Source organism: Monodelphis domestica, chromosome 3, assembly GCF_027887165.1.
Source record: "Monodelphis domestica isolate mMonDom1 chromosome 3, mMonDom1.pri, whole genome shotgun sequence".
Classification (NCBI taxonomy): domain Eukaryota; kingdom Metazoa; phylum Chordata; class Mammalia; order Didelphimorphia; family Didelphidae; genus Monodelphis; species Monodelphis domestica.
The window spans coordinates 268,085,230-268,112,293 of record NC_077229.1 but is presented as its reverse complement, the minus strand read 5'-3'; the positions used below and the strand labels follow the sequence as shown (position 1 = coordinate 268,112,293).

General features: G+C 33.2%; 1 protein-coding gene across 5 annotated transcripts in view; it reads left to right on the top strand.

Annotated features, from left to right (window-relative positions):
• Positions 1–27,064, top strand: part of SMCHD1 (structural maintenance of chromosomes flexible hinge domain containing 1) — a 229,644-nt gene that overhangs the window by 182,776 nt on the left and 19,804 nt on the right. Inside the window, exons 42-49 of one of the 5 annotated variants that reach the window (XR_008917678.1) lie at positions 1,112–1,302; positions 5,050–5,159; positions 5,467–5,537; positions 8,927–9,098; positions 12,456–12,614; positions 12,934–13,048; positions 19,994–20,285; positions 24,475–24,862. Coding sequence is in view for 3 of the 5 variants with exons in the window: in XM_056823755.1 (XP_056679733.1) it covers positions 1,112–1,302; positions 5,050–5,159; positions 5,467–5,537; positions 8,927–9,098; positions 12,456–12,614; positions 12,934–13,048; positions 24,475–24,577 (921 nt within the window). In the remaining 2 variants the exon portion in view is untranslated. Of the gene's footprint in view, positions 1–1,111; positions 1,303–5,049; positions 5,160–5,466; positions 5,538–8,926; positions 9,099–12,455; positions 12,615–12,933; positions 13,049–19,993; positions 24,863–27,064 lie in introns of those variants that run through there. The other 4 variants (XM_056823757.1, XM_056823755.1, XM_007487655.3 and 1 more) reach the window with 4 other exon arrangements.

Genomic DNA, 27,064 nt, shown 5'->3' with positions numbered 1-27,064 from the left:
ATGATATTCCTCCTCGCCTGTTTTGTAAATAAATGGCATGTGAGCTGAACTTTTGCTGATGATGAGAATGAATTACCTGTAGAGTTACTCACTTTTGTACAAAATTAGCTTTGTCTACCTTTCTTACCTTATTCCACTGATATAATCATGTTAGAACTTTGGCTTATGACTAAATCTGTATAATATGAGTTTAAAAACAGTATCTTCATATATGTTCCATACAGTTGTCTTCTAGAGTCACTCATCTACCAGGCAGAACTGCACAGTGATTTTTAAAATTGTCTAATTACATACAAATCTTAAAAAATAGTAGTCATCATTGCCCATAATTGAAATCTATGATTATGTCTGAGTATTTTACAATTGAAATCTGTCCCCTTTTGATCATAAAGAAATAAGATCATTTGGTTTCTCCTATTTTCTTTGTGCTTCCTTTCCTTCTGTTAAATCCTGGAAAATTTCATTCTAAGCATTCATGATTTTGGTAACACTAATAGTGATATATGGCAGACTGATTATAAAGCCAAAAGTGGGCAAAAAGACCATTAGTAGACAAGCTAGAGCCAACTTTCAAGGCAGTGAGTGATATTCTAATATTATGTGAAACTTGATCTAGGAACCTAGTGTTAAAAGACAAGCATTTATAATCAACATTTTAAGTGAAAAGAATACTGAGGAACTACAAAGTTGATTTTAAAGTAAATTTTTATTAACATAATAAATTATTTAAGAAAGCTTTATCAGCATACATGTTTTAAATGGCTTGTGAACTAAGTATTAAAATGTAAGCTTTCTTGATTTTTAATTTGCCATCTTTTCAGATCTACAGAATTTTTTTGTTCATTTTGGGAGGGGGAAATGAATTTGTTTTGTGTACAAAATTTTTAATATAAAGGATTTTAGCCAGTAAATAAGTTGTTTTTTTTTTAACCTCAGAGTGTTCTCAACATATATTAAAGTGGACTAGAAAATATGTTAAAATTTTTTAGGAAGTAGATTGCTTAAGTTTAGAATAATGAAAATTGGTAATTCTTAGGCATATGTATAATTGAATTTTTAAAAATCTTTACATTTTTGTGCTTTTAATTTTAATTTTGAATGTGGCATGTAGATTGCACACTTGGCACAGATTGAAGATGATGAAGCTGCAAAGGTTATTTCTTGGCACTTGGCAAGTGACATGGATTGTGTAGTCACTCTAACCACTGATGCTGCTCGTAGGATCTTTGATGAAACTCAAGGTCGTCAACAGGTGTTACCACTTGATTCTATTTATAAGAAGACTCTTCCAGATTGGAACAGGTGTGAAAAATATGAATTTAAAACATTAATTTTTTTCCTTAAGCTCTCTTTCTTTTTTAGATAAAAATAGTTTACATTATGTCCAAAATTTTCTGAAAATACAGATTATTAAATTACCTAAATAATTGTAACTTTTGTCTTTATATTTTTAAGCACTGTTAATAAGTGTTTTATAGCCTCAGTGCTAATATTGTTAATATAGTGACACTGATCACAATTGAAACTTAATTTGTGAGACTTATTACATGATATATATACACACAAACAAAAGAAGAAATCTATAGAATTTGATAAACTCAAGTTTTTTAACATTCCATGAATAAAGGATATCACATTAATGCAATGCTATACATGATAGCATTATTAAAAGGAGTAAGTACCTTTTTCCTTTTCCCATTTGCATGCCTTTCAGGAAGAGATGATTGAATTGGAAACAACATTGGGAACCATCCTTTGTAGGAAATGGCACTTGGGTAGCACCTCCAAGGATTAGGAGGATTTCAGTAGGCAAAAGCAGTAGAACATTGCAAATATTGGGAATTACCCATGCTGTAACCAGCAAAGGCAGACAGAGTATGAGACAACAATCATTCCATCAGCAAATAATTATTAAGGCCTTATAAAATGCCTGGCACTGTCTTAGATGCTGGAGATACATAGGCAAAGAATGTTCTTTACGAACCTTATTGTACAATTTAGATTAAATATTTGGTCATTTGCTATATAGTTTCAAACTTTGTATTGTCTTGCTAGATTTCATGTGTTATCCTCAGAAGTCCCCCCAAATTTCCATTTAACTTCTTATACCAATGTATCAAAATTGTGATGGGAAAAAAACTATGTGGAAGGAATGATTATATTTCCATCCCATTTTTCTTCTTAACTGTTCCCCAACCCCCTGCCCCCATTCCTGATTATTCCTTCATTAAATTTGATATATTTCTAGACCCATTATTGTGAATATTTGTTTGATCCTCCTTTATCTGGTACAGATGTGGGGGGGGGGGAGGTGTTCATCTAATGCCTGCTACTCCCATTCATTTCTCCATCTTGGTGTATCATTCTTCTCTTACCACTAATTCTGAGAAATAATAAGTTCCAGCTTTTCTCACCCTGTATGACCATTCTATGCCAGCAGCCTTCTCTTCTTGGAAGATTCTTTCTTCCCTGCACCTTCTTCTCTGATAAGTTGCTCCCAACCTCTATTTTACGTAAAGTACCCAGATTAGCCATTTTTCACTCCTTTATTTCTATATGTGCTTTGTTGCTGATTCTTTGTTCTTTCTTCACCATCATTAATGGCCTTCTCCCATTAGAAAGTAAGCCTATATGTCTTTTTGTGGTATTCCTAGTCCTTAGCACACTCCTTGGTCTATAGTAATTCCTTAATAAATTCTTACTGACTTCTTCCTTTCTCTAATAATGTATTCCTCCTTTCTGCCCTAATGTTCCTTTTCTTTCCCCTCTTAAAGTATTAAGAACAAAATCAATACACTTCTAGATCTTTTATTTTCCTTATTTAAATCTGTAATCTGTTTAAACCTTTTGAAAAAGTTTCTGAGGGGCATTTGTTTCTTCTCTTCCTATTAGAAACTGAGCCCCTTTTATCATGATATAGTCCTTTCACTTGCTCAAATAAATTTACTTTTCAGGGTCAGACTAGGTTGAGAGCCAGGCCTAGAGACAGGTCCTAGGTTCAAATGTGACCTCAGACACTTCCTAGCTGTGTGACCCTGGGCAAGTCACTTAACCCCCATTGTCTAGACCTTACCCCTCTTCTACCTTGGAACCAATACATAATATTGATTCTGAGGTAGAAGGTAAGGACTTTAAAAAAATAAATGAATTTACTTTTCTAAATTACTCTTGGGTCTTGTTTTTTACTTAGCTCTGGCCTTTTCATTAGGAATGCTGAAAAATCTTCTGTTCTGTTAAAGGCCTACCTCCCCCCCACACACACACACAGTAGATTATATTTAACTTTGTAGGTTATTTTTAGCTGTAAGCTTATTTTTCATCTCTCATTGATGTTTCTAAGATCTCTTGTTGCTCATGGTAGAAGCTGCCTGGTCTTGTGTGGATTCTAGCTATATTTCCTTCAAACTCTTTATTTTTTCTGGCTGTTTTTGGTATTTTCCTTTTATGTAGAAGATATGGATTTTAACCATGACATTCTTGGCCTTTTAAGACTTCTTTGAAGAGAGGGGATAGCTGAATTATTTCTATTTTCACCTTTGAATTTTCATAGACAAAAAGTTTTCATTTCTGAATTAACCCAAAGTATCCTGACTTTTTTCCTTTTTTTGTAATTATGGTTTTTAAAGAGTTCCAATGACTTAAATTGTTTTTCCTATTTTTTTTTTGTAAGTATTCCTATATCCCGTGTTGAAAATCCATTTTTTCCCTTTGTATCTTTGTTTTTTGGTTGTTATAGTATTACTTTCCTGATTTAGAGTTTGGGGTATTTGAATCTATTATAATTCTTTATAATAGTCTACATCTTTTTATGTTTGCTCATTCATTTTTTGAAGGGGCTAGATCAGCCCATGACTTAGTGGCTTAGGTTTTCCCCCTCTAAGGTCATTGAAGTTCAAACAGATTTTCATACCTCCTGTAGCTTCTCAGGATATAGTAGAGTACAGGACTGTCCTGTTTTAAGTTTTATTGTGCTCTGTTTGTTGCTGCTCCTGAGCCATTCCCAGATGCCCTATGGGTTTTCAATCACCCTGAGACTTTACTGGGAGAAATTTCCTTCCCAGCCCCATCCTCTACCACTACCCCCCAAATCTTTTAGCCTATAAGTGTCTCTGGTCAGCCTGATTGTCTCCCTTCCGGTTGTTCACCTGAGTGTGGGCTCTGGCTTTGCTATCATCACCCTTTTCTGTTGCCGATAGTCTTCTGGATGACTTTAAATGTATTTTGGGGTGGTAGAAGTTTCAGTAATTTCTCATTTCACTTCATCTGTTTTTTTTTTGTTGTTGTTGTTTTGAAGTAGTTACATGGGACCTGTTTCTGCTTTAGGTATGTTGGTATCAGAAGTATATCCAGGAGTGGATATCATGACAAGAGCCAGTTCAGGGTTCACATTAGAGATCAGAGGAAAAGTCAAGGTTGATGGGGAATGTTTGAGAATCTATTTGTATAGATTTGATAAGCCATGAAAGTGAATTTTATTAGTAGAATAATATAAAAAAATGAGATTTTGTTTTAAGGACAAAGATAAAGGGAGATGATGGATATTTGTCTTTGTACCCCAGTGCCTAACATAGTGCCTTTAAATATAGTAGGTGCTTTAAAATTATTAGAGTGAATCTAGTTTAAGATTTGGGAACACACCTGGCCATATGAACTCAGCTTGTTTCCTTAGACCTTTTAAGAAAATTGTGACTCAGATTAAGGGTTAATTCTTATGTTGGAAACTAGAGCTTTTAAAAAAGTATTTGTGATCAAATTACAAATATAGCCTATTTTGTATTAATTTTCTCCATAACTTCAGAAGATGAGATAAAACAGATAAAAGAAACCTTTTTCTAATATTACTGTTCTTAGTTCTTAGTTAAGAATATCTGAGTAGTTTAGGAAATATTTCATTTAACTAATCTCCAGATTCATTTAGATGTTGTATATGAGTGTATTAGGAAGTTAATTATAACCCAAATTATATACACTAACTTTTTCATTATATTTTTCAAAATAGTGGTGAAAGACACTCAATTCTAATTTAATATGTTGTTGTTTTTCAACCAGGCCTCTTCCTCATTTACGAAATGGAAAAAATTATTTCAGACCTATTGGTAATCCAGTATTTGCCAGAGATTTGTTAACATTTCCAGACAATACTGACCATTGTCAAACAGGTAAAGTTATTTAAATAGGAGTAGAGTATATATTACACATAGAATCAGGTCTTAGCAGTACTGTGCTGATTCACACTTTAAATTTTCAGAAAGCTAATTTATCTATGGAGTGTCTATTATTAATTGTTGGCAATTCCTCATGTCATTCTTGGTCTAGGAGGAAGGTACTTAATATAATGCTAAAAATTAGCATGTTCGTTTAGAAAATATTCGCTATTTGTCTTCAATTCTTTGATTTTATTTTAATACATTAGTAGGAGAAGTTCTCATAATTTGAAATCAGATTTTCATTAATTTTCTGGTTTAGTGTTTGGGATGCTATTAGGAGATACCATCATTCTGGACAATTTGGATGCTGCCAATCATTACAGAAAAGAGGTATGTATTAATCTGGGTTTATATTTCTAATTTTCTCTTTATATTACATTTCTGTTGAATTGATTTTATAGTTATGTAAACAGCCCCATAATTATGTTAGATAATTATGGAATAATCAATCCTATTAACAATTTGAAGAAAACAATGCAAAATAATTTAACACCATTCAAAATACTTGAAGTTTCAATATACTTTGAAAGGGGTTTGGGCTAATAACATTCTTCCTACCCTTGGGGAAACAAAATGTGAATATAGTAACATTATCTAGTGCATATTAATTGGGAGACGTTCGAATTTTGAGAATTTTGACCTTGATATCAAGTGTCTTAAGGAAAGAAATTAGATTCATCTTGTTTACCAAAAATTAGAACTCTCCTATGATAGTATTGAATTATCCTAAATTATTTTATACTGAAAGTGGTGTGATTAGCCCATTATGTATGAGTATGTATACCATGCCCACATATAAATTTAGCATATGTGGGCTATAACATATACTGTTTCATCAAAATTTTCCCAAGTATTCCTTAAATACAACTCTCAGCAATATATGAATTGTCTTTGAGGGCCTTTGAAAGGTTCCTTTTTTGCTGAATTAAACCATATACTGAACAATTACAGGCTAGTCACCTTTTCCCCAAACCCTTCCTTCTTCCTAATTTCCCTGTTACTTAGGAGAGTTCACATAGGTTCACAATGAAGGGGTCAGTCTTGACTTCAGCACTCTCACCCACTGCACAGATTCAGTTGTTAAATCCTATCATTTCTACACTTGCAACAACTCTTTTAAAGGCTCCTTTTCTCCTGAGACACTATCACCACATTAGTACAGGCCCATATCACCTCATACCTGCACCATTGTAGTAACCTTCATGTTGGTCTCTACTTCAAATCTCTTCCTCCTCCAGTACTTCCCCCACTTACTATCAAAATTGTTCTTCCTAAAGCATAGTCTGACCATGTCACTCCCTTATTCAGTAAATTCCAGTGGCTCCCTATGATCTCCAAAATCAAATACAAACTTTTTCACATTCATAGTCCTTTATAGCGTTGCCTCTTCTTGCCTTCCTGGTATTCTTTATACCTTGCTCTTTTCCTAATATTCTGTGATTCTATGACACTGACTTCCTTGCTATTTCTTGTATAAAATCATTTTATATTCCTTTTTTACAGGATACTCCATATCCATCCTGCCTTGGGACTTCTTACTGATTATCTCATGCCTGGAATCCTTTCCCTCCTATCTACCTCTTGGCTTTCCTGCCTTTCCTTCATGTCCTGTCTTAAATCCAACCTTTTTCAAGAACACTTTCCTTTTCTCCTATTTCCTAAGATTATTTCCAGTTTATCCTTTCTATCTTATTTATATGGGATTGTTTCTCTCCTATTTATTAAATTGAGAGCAAGCTTTTTTGTATGTTTTGACTTTGTATCCTCAGGGCTTAACACAGTGCCTGATACATATTAAGTGCTTAATAGATCAATTCTCTTTGACTTTTTGTTGTTACATTTTATGAGTTTGCTTTTAAGGAATATTTATGTGTTTTAAATCCTCTCTACTAATGCTGACCAACATATCTTCACTTAATAGTTACAATAGAGATTTTTCTGATGGCACTGAGAGGTTAAAAGGGTTTTTTTTTTTTTAATCATCCTGTTAGCAGGTATTGAAGGCAGGATTTCAGCACAGAAGCCAGATCTTCTAGACACTAAGACTTGCTTCTCATTGTCTGCTGCACTACATTGCTTAACACGTGTAATTTGGAGGCTAATTATTTGCCTTTCAAAATCTTAATATTGGCATAAAGGCTTAGATTAACTTTTCTAGCTACTATTCAGTGCACCTCATTCTTCTCAATGCTAAATTGTTCTTCATTGTCCATTTTTCTTTAACTTATTCTTTCCATTCTGTTGCAAATAAACTCTTACTGGTCACTAGTAATCCTCAGTAACCCAATTTTTCTTCTCAGTCATTAGGTTTACTTATAGCATTTGACTTGACTATCTCATCTCAATAAATCTTTTTTTTCTCTGATTTCTATGTTGCTATTGTATTTCTTTGACTTTCACTAGCTTTCCCCCCTCCCTTCCCTAGATGTTTTTTTTTTCCTTTAGCAATATCTTCTATTTATAGTTTCTACTCTTACCTTTACACAGGTGACTCAAAAAAACTCTTAGTTTCTCCATCTTTGTTGAACTCTAGTTCCACATTTGCCTTAAAGATATTGTTACTAAAATTCAGTATATCTTAACTGAGTTCCTTATATTCCCCCGAATTCCGGTTCCCCTCCTCAATCTCTGAACTTTTTAAAGGAACTTTTTAATGTTCTTCAGTTCTTCCTTTTCCTTCTTTCTCCATATTCTATCAATTACCAAGTTCTATCTATTCTTCTTTCATAATGAATTGCAAGTACATCACTCTATCCTTACTCCCATTATCTTAATTTAGATTCATACATTTTGCCTGCCCTGCTTTTCAGTTAATTGTACAAAATTACTTTTTACCATTCTCCTTTCCCCTCCCAAAGAAATAGCAGCCCTAATTGAAGAGTCACTGTCTAGGATATTCAAATGATCATTAGGAATAGTACTTCTGTACTAGAGAAGAACAAATTGTGGCCTAATTTTAAACAAAGGGAAGAGAACAGAATCTCAAAAATAGGAATCAATGAGCTTTGTCTTCATGTTCTGGGAAAAATGAAGTAATGAGAAAAATAGTGAAATGGATACTGAGCTTTTAGCAGTGATTGCAGAGAACTGACATAGTTTCATCAGTTATTCCTCATAGTAGAGGAATTTTGGATGGGGTTATTAAACTTGTAGATCAAGGAAATTCAATAATCATGAAATGCCTAACGTTTAACAAAGTATTGTTAAAGTATTTCATAGTTTCTTTTTGGAAAAGATGGAAAGATTTTCGATCAGTAATATAGTTAGGTAGATCAAATACTGGTTGAATGCAATCACGCAAAGTAGTTTTTAATGGTTAATTGACACCATGACAGGAGGTCTATAGCTTCTTCTTTTCGTGTCTTATTTCTTTATATAATGCTTTAAGGTTTGAAAAATACTTCACAGTTATTACTTCATTTGATCCTCACAACAGTTCTAGAATGTAAGTTTTATTATTATTTCCAATGGGGAAACTGTGGCACAGACCGATGTTAAGTGAGTTTTCCAGGGTTACAGTAATAAGTGTCTATGGTCCAATATGAATTCAGGACCCCAGACTTAGTGCTTTATCCATTTTCTGACCTCTCTTACCTCTCAGGAAAGATTCTGTATCTTAGTTTTGTGAATAGCATCACAACATTCAAAAGAGGAATTTAATAAATTCTTTATTCTTTCTCCTTTTATAGCTTACTTATAGTGTCATTTGCTTATAATAGGTTGTTAAAATCACCCATTGTCCTACTTTGCTAACAAGAGAAGGTGATCGAATTAGAAGTAATGGAAAATTTGGGGGCCTACAAAATAAGGCTCCTCCAATGGACAAACTTCGAGGGATGGTATTTGGTGCCCCACTGCCAAGACTTTACCAGACCCTGGCTGGACAAATAGGCAAGTCCATTAGTTGTTTTAATTTTCTGTTTATAGTATGCAGTGAACATAAATGTTGAATTTGATGGCAAATTCTAACACAACAGATGAAATAGTTATACAAAAGAGTGATAGCAGATATCACCCTCCTACATTTTTTAGTTTAAATAACTAGCAAGTTTCTTCTCCTTTCAGCTTTTATGGAAATAAATTTATTCAAATATTGTGTTTGATATATTTGCTGCGTATACTTTTTTTAATCACATGTATCTTTGTCACATAACAAAATAACAGTAAACTTACTCCATGACATCTTCTGTACAGAATATAGCCAGGAAAAAGAAGTAAATGGGGGGGGGGGGGGGGAGACAACAAATAATTGAAATCATCCTTGGAATTCTCTTCCTTCTAACCTTGACCTCCTGGCGTCTTCCAGAAAGGGGGGATGGGAGATGAATAGGGATGTGTGTATATGTTTTAGTCAGTGAACAAGCATTTATTTAAGCATTTTTTGTGGACTGTCAGACACTATAGTAATAGAGATTTAAAAAACAAAACAAAACATAAGAAATTGTCCCTTTTCTCAGTGAGCTCACAATATAATAAGAGAGACCCCAAGCAAGCAAATACATACAAAGAAGCTATATATAGGATAATAGGAAATAATTAAAACACTGAAATTGAGAGGTTGGTAATGGCTTCTTGAAGATGTTGGGATCTTAATTAGGACTAAAAAGTCAGTAGGCAGACATTCTAAACATGAAAAACAGCCAGAGATACCACCCAGAGCTGAAAGATGGAGTGGCTTGTCCACAGAATAGCTAGGAGCCCAATGTCCAGGAACTGAAGAGTACATGGTGGAGGAGCCTAGAAATGTAAGAGAGAGCTATCTAATAAAAGATTGTAAATGCCAAATTGATGATTTTGTATTTGATCCTTGAGGCAATAGAGAACTACTCCCAACTTAGAGGAGAGGTTGACATGAATGCATCCTCACTTTAGGGAAATCACATTAGTGGCTGAATGGAAGATGGATTAGAATGGGGAAAGACTTGAGGCTGGCAGAACCATCAGCAGGTATTGCACTAATCTCAGAATGATGTAATGAGGGCCTGCACCAGTGGTGGCAGTGTCAGAGGAGAAAATAGGGTGTTTTGGAGAGGATATGCAAAGGTGAAATAAATATATATATATATCTGGATATGTATATAAATACATACAGATCTTTGCCTACCCCTCTATCCAGCCATACATCTCTTCTGTGTACACAGTGACTTATATGCTACTTAGCATTCAAATATGAGTTTCTTGACAGCCAAGACTATTATTTCCTTTCTTTATATCACCAATGCTAAGCACAATATCTCCCATGTTATCAGTACTTAATAAGTGTTTGTTGATGTCACTTCATCAAATTCAATCATTAAATGTTCATAATATTTACTAATTGACATGAGTTCTTGAAATAGAATTAAAAGGGTCAGAGAAAACAGAAAAGAGTGGTTTTTGGCATTTCTCAGACTTTCATTATATCTGTTACACATTTAGTGTTTAGATTTCTCCTTCAATAACTGATTAGAAGCATCAGGTCAGAGGGAACAGGAAAACCTATAAAAGTACCTTGACAGAAGCAAAAATTGAATGTTGACAGCCTGGCTTTGAAGCAAGACAAAAATCCTATGAAAAAACATCCCCTTAGTTGAAAATATGACAATTTGGGGCCATTTAGGGTATGTGAAATTAACTTTATACACCTTAGCATGTGTGTAAGCATTTTATTGTCTATTAGTGTTATGGTGGATAATAGACTTGATGTCAGGAAGCTCTTGGTTAAATCCTGCCTCAGACACTTTTTTGTGTGACCTTGGGCAAATGACTTACCCTCTTTATCTCAAATTCCTCTATTATAAAATGATGAAGTTGAACTCAGTATTTAAGATCCCTTCCAGTTCTAAATCTGTGATCCTATATTCATATCAATGATAATTGTTTACTACTTAAATATGTTTTTAAAAGAATTTCCATCATAATAGTTTAAACATTTTTAAAAAGTTCATACTCAATGTAATCTCAGTAGTAGTAATAGTCACTTCTATTTTACAGTAGTGCATTGCTAGGACTGAAAGTCCTTTATAGAAATAGGTTGGCCAATGATATAAAGCAATTAACCCTTTTTTTTAAACCCTTACCTTCTGTCTTGGAGTCAATACTAGGAAGTGTCTGAGGCCAGATTTGAGCCCAGTACCTCCTCTCTCTGGGCCTGACTCTCCATCCACTGAGCCACCCTGCTGCCCCCAGCAATTAATCTTTTATGTGCTACTTTAAGTTCATACTGGAAGAGAATTTGGCATGTTTGGATACACATAAGGATAAAGGGGAAATGAAAACTAGAAATATAGCCAGAATCTAGAGGATGAAAGGTAGCTGGGGGCTATTTGTTCACAGTCATTTTGAAAGCTGTTATCCAGGAGAAGAAACAAAAATAAAATCTGTGGCCTTAGTCAGCTATTACCCACAGTACTTTCACATAAAGATAATACAGGATTAGGAACAGCTAGATAGCACAGTAGATTGAGGGTCAGACCTAGAGATGGGAATCCTGAGTTCAGATATGGCCTCAGACACTTCCTAGCTGTGTAAACTCTGGGCAAGTCAGTTAACCCCCATTGCCTAGCCCTTATTGCTCTTCTGCCTTGGAATCAATATCCAGGGTTCTAAAACGGAAGGTACAGGTTTGGTTTGGTTTTTGTTTTAATTTTCACAAAAATAAGAAGAAATAAAACGGAATCCAGAGGAAAAGGGGTCTGGGTCTTGGATGCTAAGCAGGAAGGAGGAAATCTGGAAAAATATTCATTCAAGAAATGCTTCTAAGACTTTGTTCATTGTTAAGCCATGTTCTTAATACTCCCATTCTCATGCCATGTATCAAGGCAGATTAAGAATGGAGGGAGGACCAAATGTTTTATAGAAAAGGAAGTCTGCAGGTATTTATAATTAGTTTTTTACCTTTAATAACAGACTGCATGGGAGATGGAAGTTTCATTTGGTTTAAAAAAAAAAGGTGCCTATCAGGAAAAGGTATCATGTTTGGAACAGCAAGATACTCACAAGAATGATCCATACCCCTGAAAACAAGTTATTTTGGACATAAACATATAGAATCTTAAGTAGTATAGTGAAGCATATAGCAATATAAACAATAATTCTTTTTATAGAGAATCTTTCCCAAAGATAAGAATAGACGACATCCTAGAATGAGGAGTGGAAGGATTTTCTATGTAAGGAAAAAATATTTGTTGCAACCTTGAGATTGCCCATCAATCAAAATAATTACTCATCTTACTAATACTTTAATCAGTTTTCTTTGTCTTCTGATAGATCTTCTTCAGCAGTATCGTTCAGCTGTGTGCAAACTCAGTAGTGTGACTAAGGAACTTAATGTTCAAATAGACTACCTTAATACTCCAGATATGCAGAAGAAAAAACAGGAACTTAGTGAACAAGAGAAAAATCTGGAACGTATAGAACAAAAACTTGGTAGGTGTTCATTTTCTCTTAACATTTATTCTGAGGTGGACATAATTATTAATACTGTAGTTATTCTAAGATTACTGTCAATATTTAATGGGGAAAGATTGTAGTAGCATGTACTTCATCTCCACAGTGCCCAAACATGGTCCTTAAATCCTTCCACCCTATGTTGTAGATCTTTTTTACTTCTAGTAAAAGAAAAATGTTATTAAAAGTGCTTTTCTTCTTTCTCTGCCCCCTCCAAATTTCTAACAAGTAAGATTTTATTTTTCTGAATTTTATAGCAATTTGGTAAAAAATAAAATTTTATTTTCCACTTTTAAAGGTATGACTCCAACAGGTAAAGGTGAATTAGTCCGTCAGGCAGCTAAACTCAATATGTCAGACAGTCCAATCCCTTCTAAAAGAATGAGGCGGGAAACGACAAAAAAACTAAATAGGTAAGTTTTAATTTCCTTACATTTAATTTTATTCATATAGTGATAATGGTTACATATATTAACTCATTACCTGGAAAGACACATATATTATCTTTATCTTAAAAATAGGAAATAGGGGCAATGTTGATAAGAATGAAGAATTTGAATAAATATTATTACCAATCTTGCCCCAAGTCATTCTAATTCTTTGAATGTTGTGCAAAGATAATTTTAGGGTTGTGACTTAAATCTAAATTAATTGGTCACCAAGGAAAAATTCCCAAATAAAATATCCAAGTCAGTCTTGAAATTTATGGCAATTTTAATTAATATAGAGAGAAGGATTTAAGGAGAAAGAGGGAACAGGGTGTAGGTTTTCTCCCACCTGCCAGGGGGAGTTCAAGATTTCCACCGCTAGATCTCTGAAGGAGATTAGAGGCTTCTAAGAGGATAAGTTTGGAAAGTAAAAGAGAAAAAACTCAGCCAGAAACTCATCACTGAACCAGACAATAGCTTGTAACCACGTTAAGATGCTGAAAGGCCCAGCACGCTGCCACCAGCCAACTCTCCACAGCCAAAGGTACCGAAGAGAGTAAGTGACATGAAATATATTGTGTCCCCTCCTCTCAATTTATACATCTACCAATCACATCAGAGAGCTTTTCTCCAGGACTGCCCTTTCTTTAGTTCTCATCTTCTTTGATTAGATTATATCTTTGTGAGTTACTTAACATTTCTTTAAGTTCACCTTTTGTGAGTTACTTAACCTTTTTGTGATTAATTTACTTTATAGTTACTTAACACCTTTTTGTATTAAGATCTAAAAATAGACTTAACTTAAAGTTCTAGCTTCACTATAAAGTAAGAACTAAGTATCTTCATTGTTCAATCAGGAGATTACAACTTTATCTTCACCATAAAGTAAGATCCTAGGGTGGAGTAATTTAAAAGTTCACCGTCGTTACTAATAACTTCACAAATATCAAATTTAGATTTCTTTATATGAGTACCTCAATGTCCCACGTTACTTTTCTCCTTTTTTTTCCAAAACATATGGTGGTTTTTGCTTTACAGAATGACCAGTTATTAGAATTAGCAACTTACTTAAATTAATGTGAAAATTCAAACCCTTTCTACATTAATACTTTTAAAAATTTATAAACTGGTACATTGATACTTTTGTAAATTTGTAAATTCATAATTATGGTTTAGTGAATTGAATGCCATTTAGTTCTCATATAATGTTATAGGACAAGCTACAGAGCCATCTTTAGTTTTTGTCCTCAAGAATTTTTAAATATTTAATTCAGTCATTTTCTGAATAAACCAAACCAGTAAGACTATCTCATGACCGAAGTAGTTATTGGCACTTCCTATTTAGAATGACTCATTCAGTGCTTAAGTACTAAATACTTATAATAATATCTGTTTAACTTCTAAGACATATCTAGGGGAGTGCTCACATGAGATGGTCTCTGAAGTTAACTATGAGTATTGTGCAGTGTGTTCCAGGCCTACCCTGCCTCCTGCCCCTGCTTTCAGCAAAGGTTTCCATCCAGTGTCTAATATGTGATGAAGTTGTTTTCTTGGAAATGAAATTTTCCTCCCAGAAACATAGCACTGAGTTTTAATAGAAGTTAATGAATTCATGGAGAAATAGAGTTTTGTTATTTTGAAAGAAACTTTGAGATCATACAGGTCATTCCATTATTTTATAGATGAAATCTTAGAGCAAAGAGATATAAAATGTTATTTTTATTCATGACAAAACTATCTACTTTATTGCCTTTTCTAAACTAACCATTATACAAAAATACTGTTACAAAAACTTTTTGGGACATGTTTATCATTCAGTGAGATACATTGAGCCCTGGATGTATATGTATGACCTTGAAATGATTTATTTTAGTGCTGAAGGGGAGGATATCATGAAATTAAAGAAAATTGGCAATTCATATCAGTATGCAATAGTGTACCATATATAGAGAACGAATATTAAATTCATTTAATAAAAACATTTCACATTTCCAGTTTTCTTTTCAATCAATATGCATTTATCAAACACCATCATTGTATGAGATATCATCTTAAATAAATCTCAGGATACAAATAAAGAGAATAAAACAGTCTCTCCTCTCAACAAACTTAAATTCTTTGATCTCTAAATATGCTCATCTAAGATAGATCATTCAATAAGGAATCCTTTCAAAGAACAGGAATAAAAAATATCTTCATGGAAAGATCTGATAGTAATCTAGTTTGATCATTTGATAAGAGCTGGACAGAGCAGCAGATCTCTTCCACTGGTAGGTAACCTTTCAGTGTCAACAAGAAGCCAGGAAAACTTATAGGATATTTCGTGGACAGTACATATAGACAATAGTGATACAGTATGGGCAGGCGTGGATGTGTTGAATCTGAATCATTCATAGGAATTATAAAATCTGTGAGATTACAAATATATTTCAGTATTTGAAGTTTTAACAAAAGTAATACTTTAAATTTCACCAATATTCCGTTTATGCATAGTTATAATTAAGATTAAATAGTAATTATATTGGTTTCTATCCAAAGGTTATATTAATGTGTGTCCTTGAAAGTAATAAAATAGTATTTTTTAATCTAGAAAATGTTTTTGCCCTACTTAAATTTCAGAAAGGATTTTACTATGTTACTGCACTATTGGCATTGGCATTGTAATAAGAGTGATTAATAGCTCTAAAATTTGGTTTATGATCAGAAAATATTTATTTTCTATGATCAAAAAATATTTAATTAAGGTAATGAACCAGGCTATACTTGAAAAACAACCAATTTTATAAAGCTAATGTTTTCTTTCCCATACTTTATTATCTGTATAACTTTAGACCTAATTTTAGTATTGGTTTGTTTTGATCTTTTAGCTTGTCAGTTTTGTTTTCTTTTTAACTTATCAATGAACCAATCAATTCTTTCTGGGGTTTTTTCCTGAACATTTAGTTCCCCTCCTGTTTTAAATTTTAGTTTTAAAATCAACTTAAATTAATGTAAAAAAAACTATCATCTGTACCATAACATATCTATGTGTGTATGTGTATATAAATTGCTCATAATTATACTTTAGTGAATTTGTTTAAAAATTTTTTAGTTTCAAAAATTGATAGTATGTACAAATATTTCATTTCTCATTGGATCCTTTTGCTTAAAGGATAACAGCGAATATCATTACCTTGGTCTTAACCATTAGCAAAATTTTACCTTTTTACTTTGTGTTTAAGCTGTCTTTCTCCTTTTTGCTTTTATTATTATTTTTTAACTTAGACTGTCTACTTAAGGTAGCCAGATGAGTAGTGGCTTCCAATAAATTCAGAGGACATGGTTATTGGATTATTCACCAAAACAAGAAAACTCTAGGGTTTTCCAGGTCCTAACTTTAACCCTAAGGAATTCTTTTAGTCATTTATTTATTTTAACCCTTACTTTCCATTTTAGAATTAATACTAATACTAAATATTAACTCTTAAGTTAGAAGAGTGGTAAAGGCTAGGCAATGTTAAGTGACTTGTCTAGGGTTACACAATTAGGAATTTTCTGAGGCCAAATTTGAACCTAGGACCTCTTGTCTCTAGACATGACTATCTACTGAGCCACCTAGCTGCCCTAGAACTTTCTGATCTTAATTAAGATCCATAAACTTTTTAGGCCTCTTTCTTCATTTATAAAATGAAGGAGCTAGATGAATTCTTTAAGTTCTTTTCCAACTCTAAAATTGGATTCCATGACTCAGGTAAGTTGCTGGATGGGCACTCTTAATACAATTCAGTTCAAAAAGTCTTCAGAAGTTTAGCATACAAGTTTTTTTAAGTTGCTGCAGCAAAATAATAATAAGTTACCCTGCAGCCAGCCTTCTGAGTAACATACCTATTTTTGAACTTTTTAGTTGGGCTAATTCCTGAACAGTCAGTTAGTCCCCTGGCCCAAATATAGTTGAATATAAAGTATAATGTGGTTAAATTGAACATTTAAGAATCATTCTTAAGCCACCTACTTGTCTTTTGTGTTTGTTTTTCTGTGTTCCGTAGTGATCTTTGCCACATTAAAATCAAGTTTTAAAATGTGTGATAACAGTCCTACAAAAGTCTAGAAATAGGGTTTCAGTTCTGGAATTCTGTAGGATTCTTATTACCCTCCAGTTGTCAGCTAAATTCCAGACACAGCTCCATGTAGAACTTGAGTATCTTATTACATTATATAAAATCTGAGTCCTACAGCTAAACTGACTTTATAAGTGCATGTATTCTGTTATCAGTTTGAAAAAAATAAAATATAGAGATACTCTTCTGAATGTTTACTTGCATTTTTGCACAACAAATTTACTTTGTAAGAAAAAATACTACTAAATTTAATGTTTAATGTTTAGTGTTATGTTGGAGTAGGAAAGCCATTTCATTCCCATACTAGAAAGGATTTGGTGGTTTCCTACTGCTTTTAGGACAAAATACAAACTCTCTTCTTTGGCATCTAAAGTCTTCCATAGTCTGGTTCAAGCCTCTTATTTCCTGATATTATGTCACCTCCTCTCATCTGTGCAACAGTCCAGTCAAGCTGGCCTGCTTCTGATGTGCTTCCTTCTGGCTTTGAGGGCCTTTGTGGAAGCCATCTACCTTGCCTATCCCATGCCCTCTTCTTCCTAATGGCCACCTATACTACTTTGAGCTACTGTGTTTACATCTTTTATTGAGTTATATGTACATATGTTGCTTCCCTCTCCAGTAGTGTGTAAGCTCCTTAGGGGCAGGATTATTTTCATTTTCATCTTCATATAACAGCAACAGCCACTGAAGACCCAGAAGGGAAAGTTCTTGCTTCCAAAGTCTTTGATACTGTCAAATAGTTCAATATTGGAAATTATAAAATATTATCAGTAGGATATGACATTAAAGAAGAAGCATTAACATCTGCTTTGCTATTGCACCTTAAGGACCATGGGACCTTTCCATCTGGTTTGCAACTGAAACCTTAGATGTTATATTCATTAGAATGTGAGCTCATTGAGAGCAAAACCTGCCTGTTTTTCTGTTTGTATTCTTACTGCTTTGCCCAGAGTGAGCATTTAATAAATGCTTGCTTCATTCATTCATCATCCCAGATAAAATGAAATGTATACATTTCTGTAATTTTAATGTTTTTAGAATATTATTCTTGTTTTTTTCTTTCTATCCAGCCTCCTTAAATGTTTCATAACTTCATGGGAAAGATGCGTATGTTAGTGTTAAGACTACTTTATTTCTGTCCTGCAACAAAGTTTTTGTAGTTCTTGATCAGAGAGGGAATTATTTTCATTTTCCTGGCAGACTCCATATTTAAGCTAGTATGTTTCATGTTTTACTTAGCCATATAGAATTATGTGTACCACTACAAAAATAAAAATATATGATAGAATACTTTATTTGACACTGACATTGGTTACGTTACTTGGGTAGCAATCATAACAATTGACTTTTTCAGTTAGACAACAAACATGTGCCATACACTATGCTTAAAATATAAGGAAATATGCTAGAATATAAGGAAAGGCAAGAAATATTTTCTCTTTTCAGCTCACAGTATAGTGGGGAGACAATATGCAAACAATTATGTGCAATCAAGATATATGCAGGATAAAATAGGGAAAATCTCAGAGGGAAATTCAAGGATTACTTGGAAAGGGCTTCTTCCCACAGAAGGTGAGACTTTAAGAAAAATTTGGAGGAAATTAGACGGGAAATGAGGATCATTTAGTCAGGGATGTTAATTCACCCAGCTGTTTCTTTGTAGTCAAGCAACTCAGTTTAAGCACCAAGTATGTACCAAACTCTGGAGATTTAAAGATAAAAATGAAGTCTATTCTCAAGAAACCTATTTCCTCCAAAATAATTTTGTTTAGAATGGGAGGAAATGTATGTATTTGTGTAAAAAATATTCAAAGTTTGATATTACAAGGCAGTTTTGAATGTAAGGGAGAAAAGCAGTAACCTCTAGGAGCAATTGGGAAAGGTCTAATCCAGGAGGTGACATGAACCAACCTTTGAAGATTTTTAAAAGTAAAGAGAAAATACATATTAATGCCTGGGGTATGGTGGGCAAAATATAAAGAGATGGGACATGGAATGTCATATGAGAAATGGCAAGTAGGCCAGTTTGGCATAAACAGTTTTATAAAGGGGAAATAATATGTAATATTTAATAAAAGGTAGGCTGGAAGCCAGATCATGAAGGCTTTGGAAAAGAAACTCAGGCATTTGTATCTGAAAATTTCTCAATAGTGGATTGGCATGGGCAGTTATGTTTTAAGAATATTAGTTTTACACCTATTTAAAATGTGGCTTTTAAATGGTGGGGGGGGGGCAAGAAAAATAAAGAAAATGGGGGGGAAATGCTTTATTATATACACAAAGTTCTTCATCAGTTCTCTCCGGAATTGGTTAATATTTTTCATCATGAACCCTTTGGAATTATCTTGGATCATTGTTCTGATCAGAAAACTCAGGCTTTCCCAATTGATTGTCTTTACAATATTGCTATTACTGGATACACTTTATATTGGTTTATAATTATTCCCAGATTTTTCTGAAACCATCACTGTCATCATTTCTTTGTTTGGGATTTTTTTTTAAACCCTTACCTTCTGTCTTAGAATCATTATTGTATTTTGGTTTCAAGGCAGAAGAGTGGTAAGGGCTAGGCAATGGGGGTCAAGTGACTTGCCCAGGGTCAAACAACTAGTAAGTGTCTGCCCTTCATCATTTTCTTTTTTTTTTTTTAATTTAAATTTATTTAGTCAATTTATAACATTATTCCTTTGTTACCCTTCATCATTTCTTAAAGCACAGTATCCCATCACATTAATATACCACAACTTGTTCAGCTCCCCAGTTGAAGGGCATCTCCTGTGAGAGATTTCAGTAGAAATAAAACCTAATATATTTTCTTCTCCACCTTGACCAGGCTCATAACCAAATCAGATGTGTGAAAATTGACAGAAGGGCTGTTGGTCTCACTAAGAATGCACTCACTTCTGCAGCTCTGCTTCAGGAGACCAAGAGGGTGACTTACCAGACTGAATCTTTCTGGGGACAATACAAGTACCAAGGACATGAATTTCCATGTCTGACAAGATGGGGCTGGAAGCATCTATTCAAAAGAGGGAATCTGTGGACAATATGGCCTTACTGGAAATATCCTAGTCACTTATTGCTCATTTGTGATATATTGCAAATGTGTCAAAGGAGAATGTTAGGTCAGTGCTTCGCAAATGTGGCAGTGATTATAAACCTGACATAGAGCAATTTTCCATCCTGAAGAAAATGCTTACTGTGTTGTAGTATGATTACCATGGATGTGTGGAGAGATGTTTAATGATGACAGACTTAAAAATGGATTAATGTGAACTTAATGAAAATGTTTCAATGATTGTAAACTATAGAAATTACAGAAATTGGATGTTATAAGCTATAAGAGGAAACTGTTAATGCAGAGTTCAGGGTAAAAATGTAAGTCCACAAGTGTTTGGGAATTATGCTTCAAAAAACCATAAAAGTGACCACAGTGCACATGCAACATGGTAGTGTATTAGATTCTAGCTGCTTATCCTAATATGTACAGTGTGCAGTTTTTTTTAAGAAATCATTTGACATGGTGTTTGTTTTTATAAATTCTCAGCCTTAATGCTAAGTTAACATTGTTTTTTTGTAATTTTTATTACTCTTTTAAAAAAAGGTCAGGGAAAGTAAAATTCCGCATTCATGCAATAAACTGTTAGAAAACCCATTACAGAAACATTTGGAATGTGTTATCCAAGTAGTATGTAACAGTGTGGGATTTTTGTCCACAAAATCAATTTTCAAGTAAAATCAACTGATCAGTGTATTTATCAGGAGTTATTTTTTTGTGTAGTTACATGTCTCAACAAATATGTGGTTTTTGACCTTTGTAAACGTGCAGCAAAATGAGCAAAAAACACTTGTTTCCTCCCTTTTGAACTAATATTCTTGTGTTAAAAAGAACAAAAGTTTGAAATCACCATTGTGGTTAGAACCATTGCAAGATGGCTTATTTTAGTCTTGTTTAAATTAGTAATATCTACTTTTACTATTTAAAGTTAACTTCAACTTAAATTTACACATCAAAACAGCAATAATAGAGAAGAATTCAGTCTCAGTTATAGTTTTGTTCCTTTAATGTTAGAAAAATCCAAAAACTGGCAAGAAAAGTAAGCAGGCTATTATAGTATGTCCAAGATGATTTTTAGGAGCTACTAACCTAAAATCTAAAGGTTCTTTTCATCATTTACCTTGGCATCCAGGTTCTTCTCTCTATAAACCTGCTGAACCATAATATCTAAAAGAAGAAAAGCTCTTAAAGTTTTGTTTAGAAATTACTCCAGGGCGATCTAAAATTTTGGTTAGTTATGTCTAAAAGGGTATCTTGTATCATCAGTGTGGGAAGTTAATATTGCTGAAAAACATTAGATTTCATCAATACTTCCATACCAAACAAATCTAAAGCTTTATCTCATTTTTAAAACTTCATGAATCAATGAAAAATAAAATGTCAATGGTCAAGCAAGACTTGATTGTTAAGATTTACCCTCCAGTCAAGAAGGACCTATCTTATCCAGTGATACTTGGTGAGGAAGAGAGGGAAGAGTGTTTCTGTCCCTTTTGCATTTAAATGTAACTGAAAGTCATATTGTGTATAAGTATTAAAATACTATGTAATATGTTCTACACTTGTAAAAAGGAAGGAAAATTCTTTTATTTATATTGTATCAGAACCAATAATAGAAGTTTGGCATAATTATGGAGAAAAAAAGCAGAAGCACCAGTATTTTATTTGTTAGCTAAAAGTCTTAAGTTCTTGTTACAAAAGAAGAAAACTGGCAGAGGTGAATACTTTAAAGACAGCATTCACACTGCCCTTATGATACCCATTCAGACTGATGAATATTTCCCATACGATTTATCCTGATTCACCTAGTATCTTTCCTCAATTAAAAAATGGACAGCCTTTTTTATATATCAAAATGAGGATTTGTATCATTGAAGTATGTATACTTTGAAAACAAAGGAACTTATTCTGTTCTCCTTAGTTAAGATAAACTTCTGGTGCATATTGGCCTTCTGTTGCTTATTTTGCATATTATTCATATCATTTAGGGTATATATATATATTTTGCCGCTTTGCAGTAAATTTGTACTGGTAAAAATGAAATTCTATTTATTTAATTTTCATTTAAAAAATTCAGTATCTAAAGAATAATACTATCTGTTTAAAATTGCTGTACAGGTCATTGGTAAGGGGGGGAATATTTGGTTTTTTTAAATTATGTGGATTAATGTTTAATTGCCAGTCAAATATTAATACCCCAAATAGTAAGAAATCTCCATTTTCACAAAATTTGTATACTTTTAACCCCTCCTTGTGACCTCGTCACATAGCCACTAGGAAAAGGAAAAAAGAAAAAGAATTATATTTTTAGTATGTAATTTTGAAAGGCTAATGCTTTAAGTACATTGTAATTGGTGTAGTTTTATATCATTAAAGTGTTACTAATGCTTACTTTGTGGATATTATAGTTGTATTCCAAATGTTTCATTTGTTAAATATTTTCGTGCAAAAGAAGAAAAAAAATCATTACATATTATGTAATTGTTTATAAAGATATTTGTTTTTGCCTATTCCCTTGAAGTGTTTGTTTTGTAATTTTGTTTTCTTGTGTGTTGTTCTTTTGAGACCTCAAAAGATACTGAAACTTGATGTTACAGTGAAAGGGAAATAGCATTATCAATCATTCATTTTGAAATTGAAATTCACGTTGCCTGAGCTTATTTTGAGGGCAGAAAATCAAAACATTCTTATCAAACTGAATTTTGTAATCTATAATGATTGAGTCCATTCTAGATTATATTTAAATTCAAATTCCATTAAAATTTAAAAGAAATGTTTTTTTTTAAACATCTCTTTTGGAAAGAAAACACATGTTCAGACTTTTGAAAGAACCAAAGTTTTAAAGGAGGGAAACTGTTGAAAGTGTAGATTACTTTTTCCAGATTTGGTTTTTTACACTACTAGCCAAAGTTAGAAAATGTATAACTTTAAAATTCCATAAAATTAAAATTCTTCATCCTTCAATCAATCTACCACCATCTTAAAAATTTTGACTCTAGATAAAAAAAATTTTTTTTCAATCTATAGTTGGCAAGACCATTCACAGAATTTTTGTCACTAACTCAGATTATCATAAAATGAATAAAAACCACAAGTCCCTACTTTCTGCCAGCCTCGTTTTCTACAATGAAATATAATAAAACTTTTCAGTTAAAGTCTTCTGGTCCTTACCATCCATCCTTCCTCTACAGTGGTTTCAGATTCATGGCCTACTGCATGTAAAACTTTTGAGGTGGGGAGGAGGCCATAATCAGAATGTAATGAGGAAATATTTAACAAAAATAAATAAAAATGCAATATAGATAATATTAACATGTAGTTTTCTTAAGTCATTATGCTGCCCACACGATTCCTTTCCTTTAGAATTTTATACCAATGCTCTACCCATTTCTGGTTTTTCAGCATTACTAACTTACCTGATTTCCTAAGAACTTAAAGGTTACCATCTGCCCTACAGTTGAATTCCTTTATTTTATGTCTTATGTCCCCAAGTTAGACTGTAAGCTCTGTGAGAGCAGAAACTATCTCACTTTTTCTCTTTATATCCCCAATGCTTAGCACAGTGCTTGGCACATAACATGGTAAGCGCTTAAATGCTTTTTTCATTCATTCATTCAATAAACACATTCCATTAATGTTAAATCTAGTAGAATAAGTTCGTCTCCAAGTACAGTTTTGTAAAGCTGCATTCTTCTAGCCCCTTTAACTGAAATCTCTCCTACTTGCCCTTGGGGAGCTTCTCTTTCCTCTGAGCATTAGAATACAAAGGTATATCATTTGAACATTATATTAAGATATATACCTCCATTGACCTTTCTCTCCCTCATTTCTGTCTGTCAGGCAAGCTTAAATATTCATTCAAGTTCTTGGTGAAAGGTCAAATTGAGTTTTACTGTGGATATTTGTAGACACCATTATAGAAAGTAGTGACCAATAAATATATTTGACTTCATACAATGTTCAATACATATGAATGAAAAATCAAACTATAACTGTAACTAAAAGCTAATTGAAAAGTGTGCTTAAAAAGAACATCAATTGATGTAGAATATTCTGTGTTGGTCCAGTCAATTAATATTTTAGAACAGGAAGTGCTATCTACCTTATCACCCCCTCTCACTTTTTAAAGTTAAATTTCTATGTTAATAACACTCAAATGAACAAATTGCTCAATGAGATTTCTTTTTTGTGTTTTCAGATATTTTGTGGAATTGTCTGTTTTAATTTGTGAAATGTAAGGTATATTTTTCCTCTTCTAGTAGTTCCAAAGAATGGATTGCATCTCCCAAGAAAAAGCAGAAAATTCAGCTACAAACTCTTTCACCGGAATTTAATGGAAACTCGAAGAAAGAGAAAGCATAAAGATACCAATTAGATTGATTTAAAAACACCTTTGTATTGACTTATGTGACTATATTAAATATTCATGTTGTAAATTGTCTAAAGATTTTTATACTGATAGAAATTAGTATTTTGTTGTTGGTAATAACTACTTTTGGGGAGAATATTTAAGTAGGTTTGCCTAAATTTGCGTAGTTTTCCTTTATGAAAAATTAAGGCATCTTGAGGTTTTGAATGTGGAGTAAAGCTTTCAGTCTATTTATGGAATATTAAAAACTTTTCAATAAATGACAGTGGAAATCATTATTATAAACATAATTATTTAAATGTCAATATAAATGGAATCTTTTTTTTTAAATGTCTTAATCCTCATTTTACAGATGAGGAAATTGAGAATTAGTGATGCTAGATGACTTTCTTAAGACCACACAAAAAGTAAGTCCTGCAACCAGAATTCAAACACAGCTTGGTAAATCACAGAACGTTAGGTTTGGAAAGAACCTCAGAAACGAAGTCCAAAGTTTGCATATCTAAAGCCATGCTTCTGTGTGCCTGGCAAATGTGAGCTTTCAGTCCTTATTTGAAGACTTTCAATTATTCATTCCCAAAACAACTATTTTCACTTGTTCATAGCTCTGAATGGAAAGTTTTTCCTGACTCAACTTTGAACTTGCTTCTTTGGAGGTTCAAGATAATCCTACTTGGTTCTACTCTCTTGAGTCCAAACTCAGAAAGTCTTAAAGCCATTTTCCACATAATTCTTCAAATATTTAAAGATAGTTATCATGTCTTATCTTTTCCAGGCTAAACATCAATAATTTCTGGGACTAATTCGAATAATATGAGCTTAAGGCCTTTCTCCTTTCCGATTTCCCTCCTCTGGACATTTGTCCATCTTACCAGTGCCCTTCTAAAATACAGATAATAAACAGTAAATCCAGAATTTGAGATTAGGTAATAGAATCACAAAATTTTAAGTTGGAAGTGACCTTGGTGACCATGTAAACTAATTTATTCAAAAAAAAATCCTCACATCCCTCAGGAACCATGGACTTACCAATTGCCTATACACTTTTACATTGGTCACTCTTCAAAGACCAAAGACTTGTCAAGAGTTCCTCCACTTATGAGGAGCTTGCTAAATCCTAGAACTTTAGAATTGGAAAGGACCTCAGAAACCAAGTCCAAAGCATCTGACGGGGAAGCTATACTTTGTGCCTGGCAAGTGATCATCCAGTCTTTACTTGAAGACTTTCATTAAATAATTCCCAAGACAACCATTTTCACTAATGCAAAGCTCCAAGTGGTTAGAAGAGTATTCAACATTAGAGGGAGCCTTAGGATCGACCTGATGAATAATAAAAAGTGAACATACTTCAAACATTAACTATTGGACTAGGAAAGCACTATCTGCCCTGCTGATGACAAAACCTTTATCCCCAACCTTGCTCGCTAAATGTTGATAAACTCAAAAGCACCATTGGAATTGTGTCTGTTCTATGGCTCCACTCAGAATCCTCCTATTTCTTCACTTCTCTGACTCTTCACTAACTCTCATTCTGTTTTCTCATCCCCATTGTTATGGTAGGATTTGGGGTGAGGAAAGAACAAGAGGGACATATAAATAAATTCAAATTTATTGTTTGGGAAGAGTAGGAAGAAACATGGGTTTAGGAGTAAATTTATGCTTAATTTAAAAGCTAATATCTATTATTTATTTAAACTACATTACTAAGCTAAGCATTAACTTTCCAATATCCCAAGTCTCACACCAGGAGTCCAATCAAATAGGGCCAGCATCTAAAGTTGGTAGATGTCCAAGTAGGTCCAGAGATCTTACTGATGCTGCCAGCAACCAAATCCAGAAAACCTCTTTCCTCTGTTGGTCACAGGAAAAATCCTCTTCAAGCCTTAGGTCCTTCCAGGAGAGCAGACTCTGAGAAGAAGCAACTGTTGGGTGTAGAATTTTCCCAGATCTCAAGGCTCAGGCTCCCATGTGACTCTTAGTCACATGCTCCTATCAATTATTCTCTAAGGTTTGCATCTCAATTTTTGCAACAGTTTTTGCAAACCTTTCATCCTTTATCACAGTGCCCCCTTTTGCACGAATCCAAAAATCGTGTTGGAAACACGATTTTTGAATTTGTGCACAATCTAAAATACCAGTTACCTAAACTAAGAAATCTACCCAAAATAACAAACAACCTACATTCAACTGTCTTATTTGAACTAACACTAACGTATTCTAGGGAATTTTAACAAGGAAAAAGGAAAAGGAAAACAAATAAGGAACAAGTCTAAATATCAAACAGAAGCAAAATCAAAACAGCAAATAACATCCAACAAAATAGGAACATAACTTCCATACAAATATCAAACTTAAAATACTCATCAGCTAATATAGAACATTGTACTACTATTTAATATATTAACATTAAACTTAGAAGAAAAAATTTTTGAAAATTACAATAAACACAACATTGCATAAGTTTTACACTGAAAATCAAA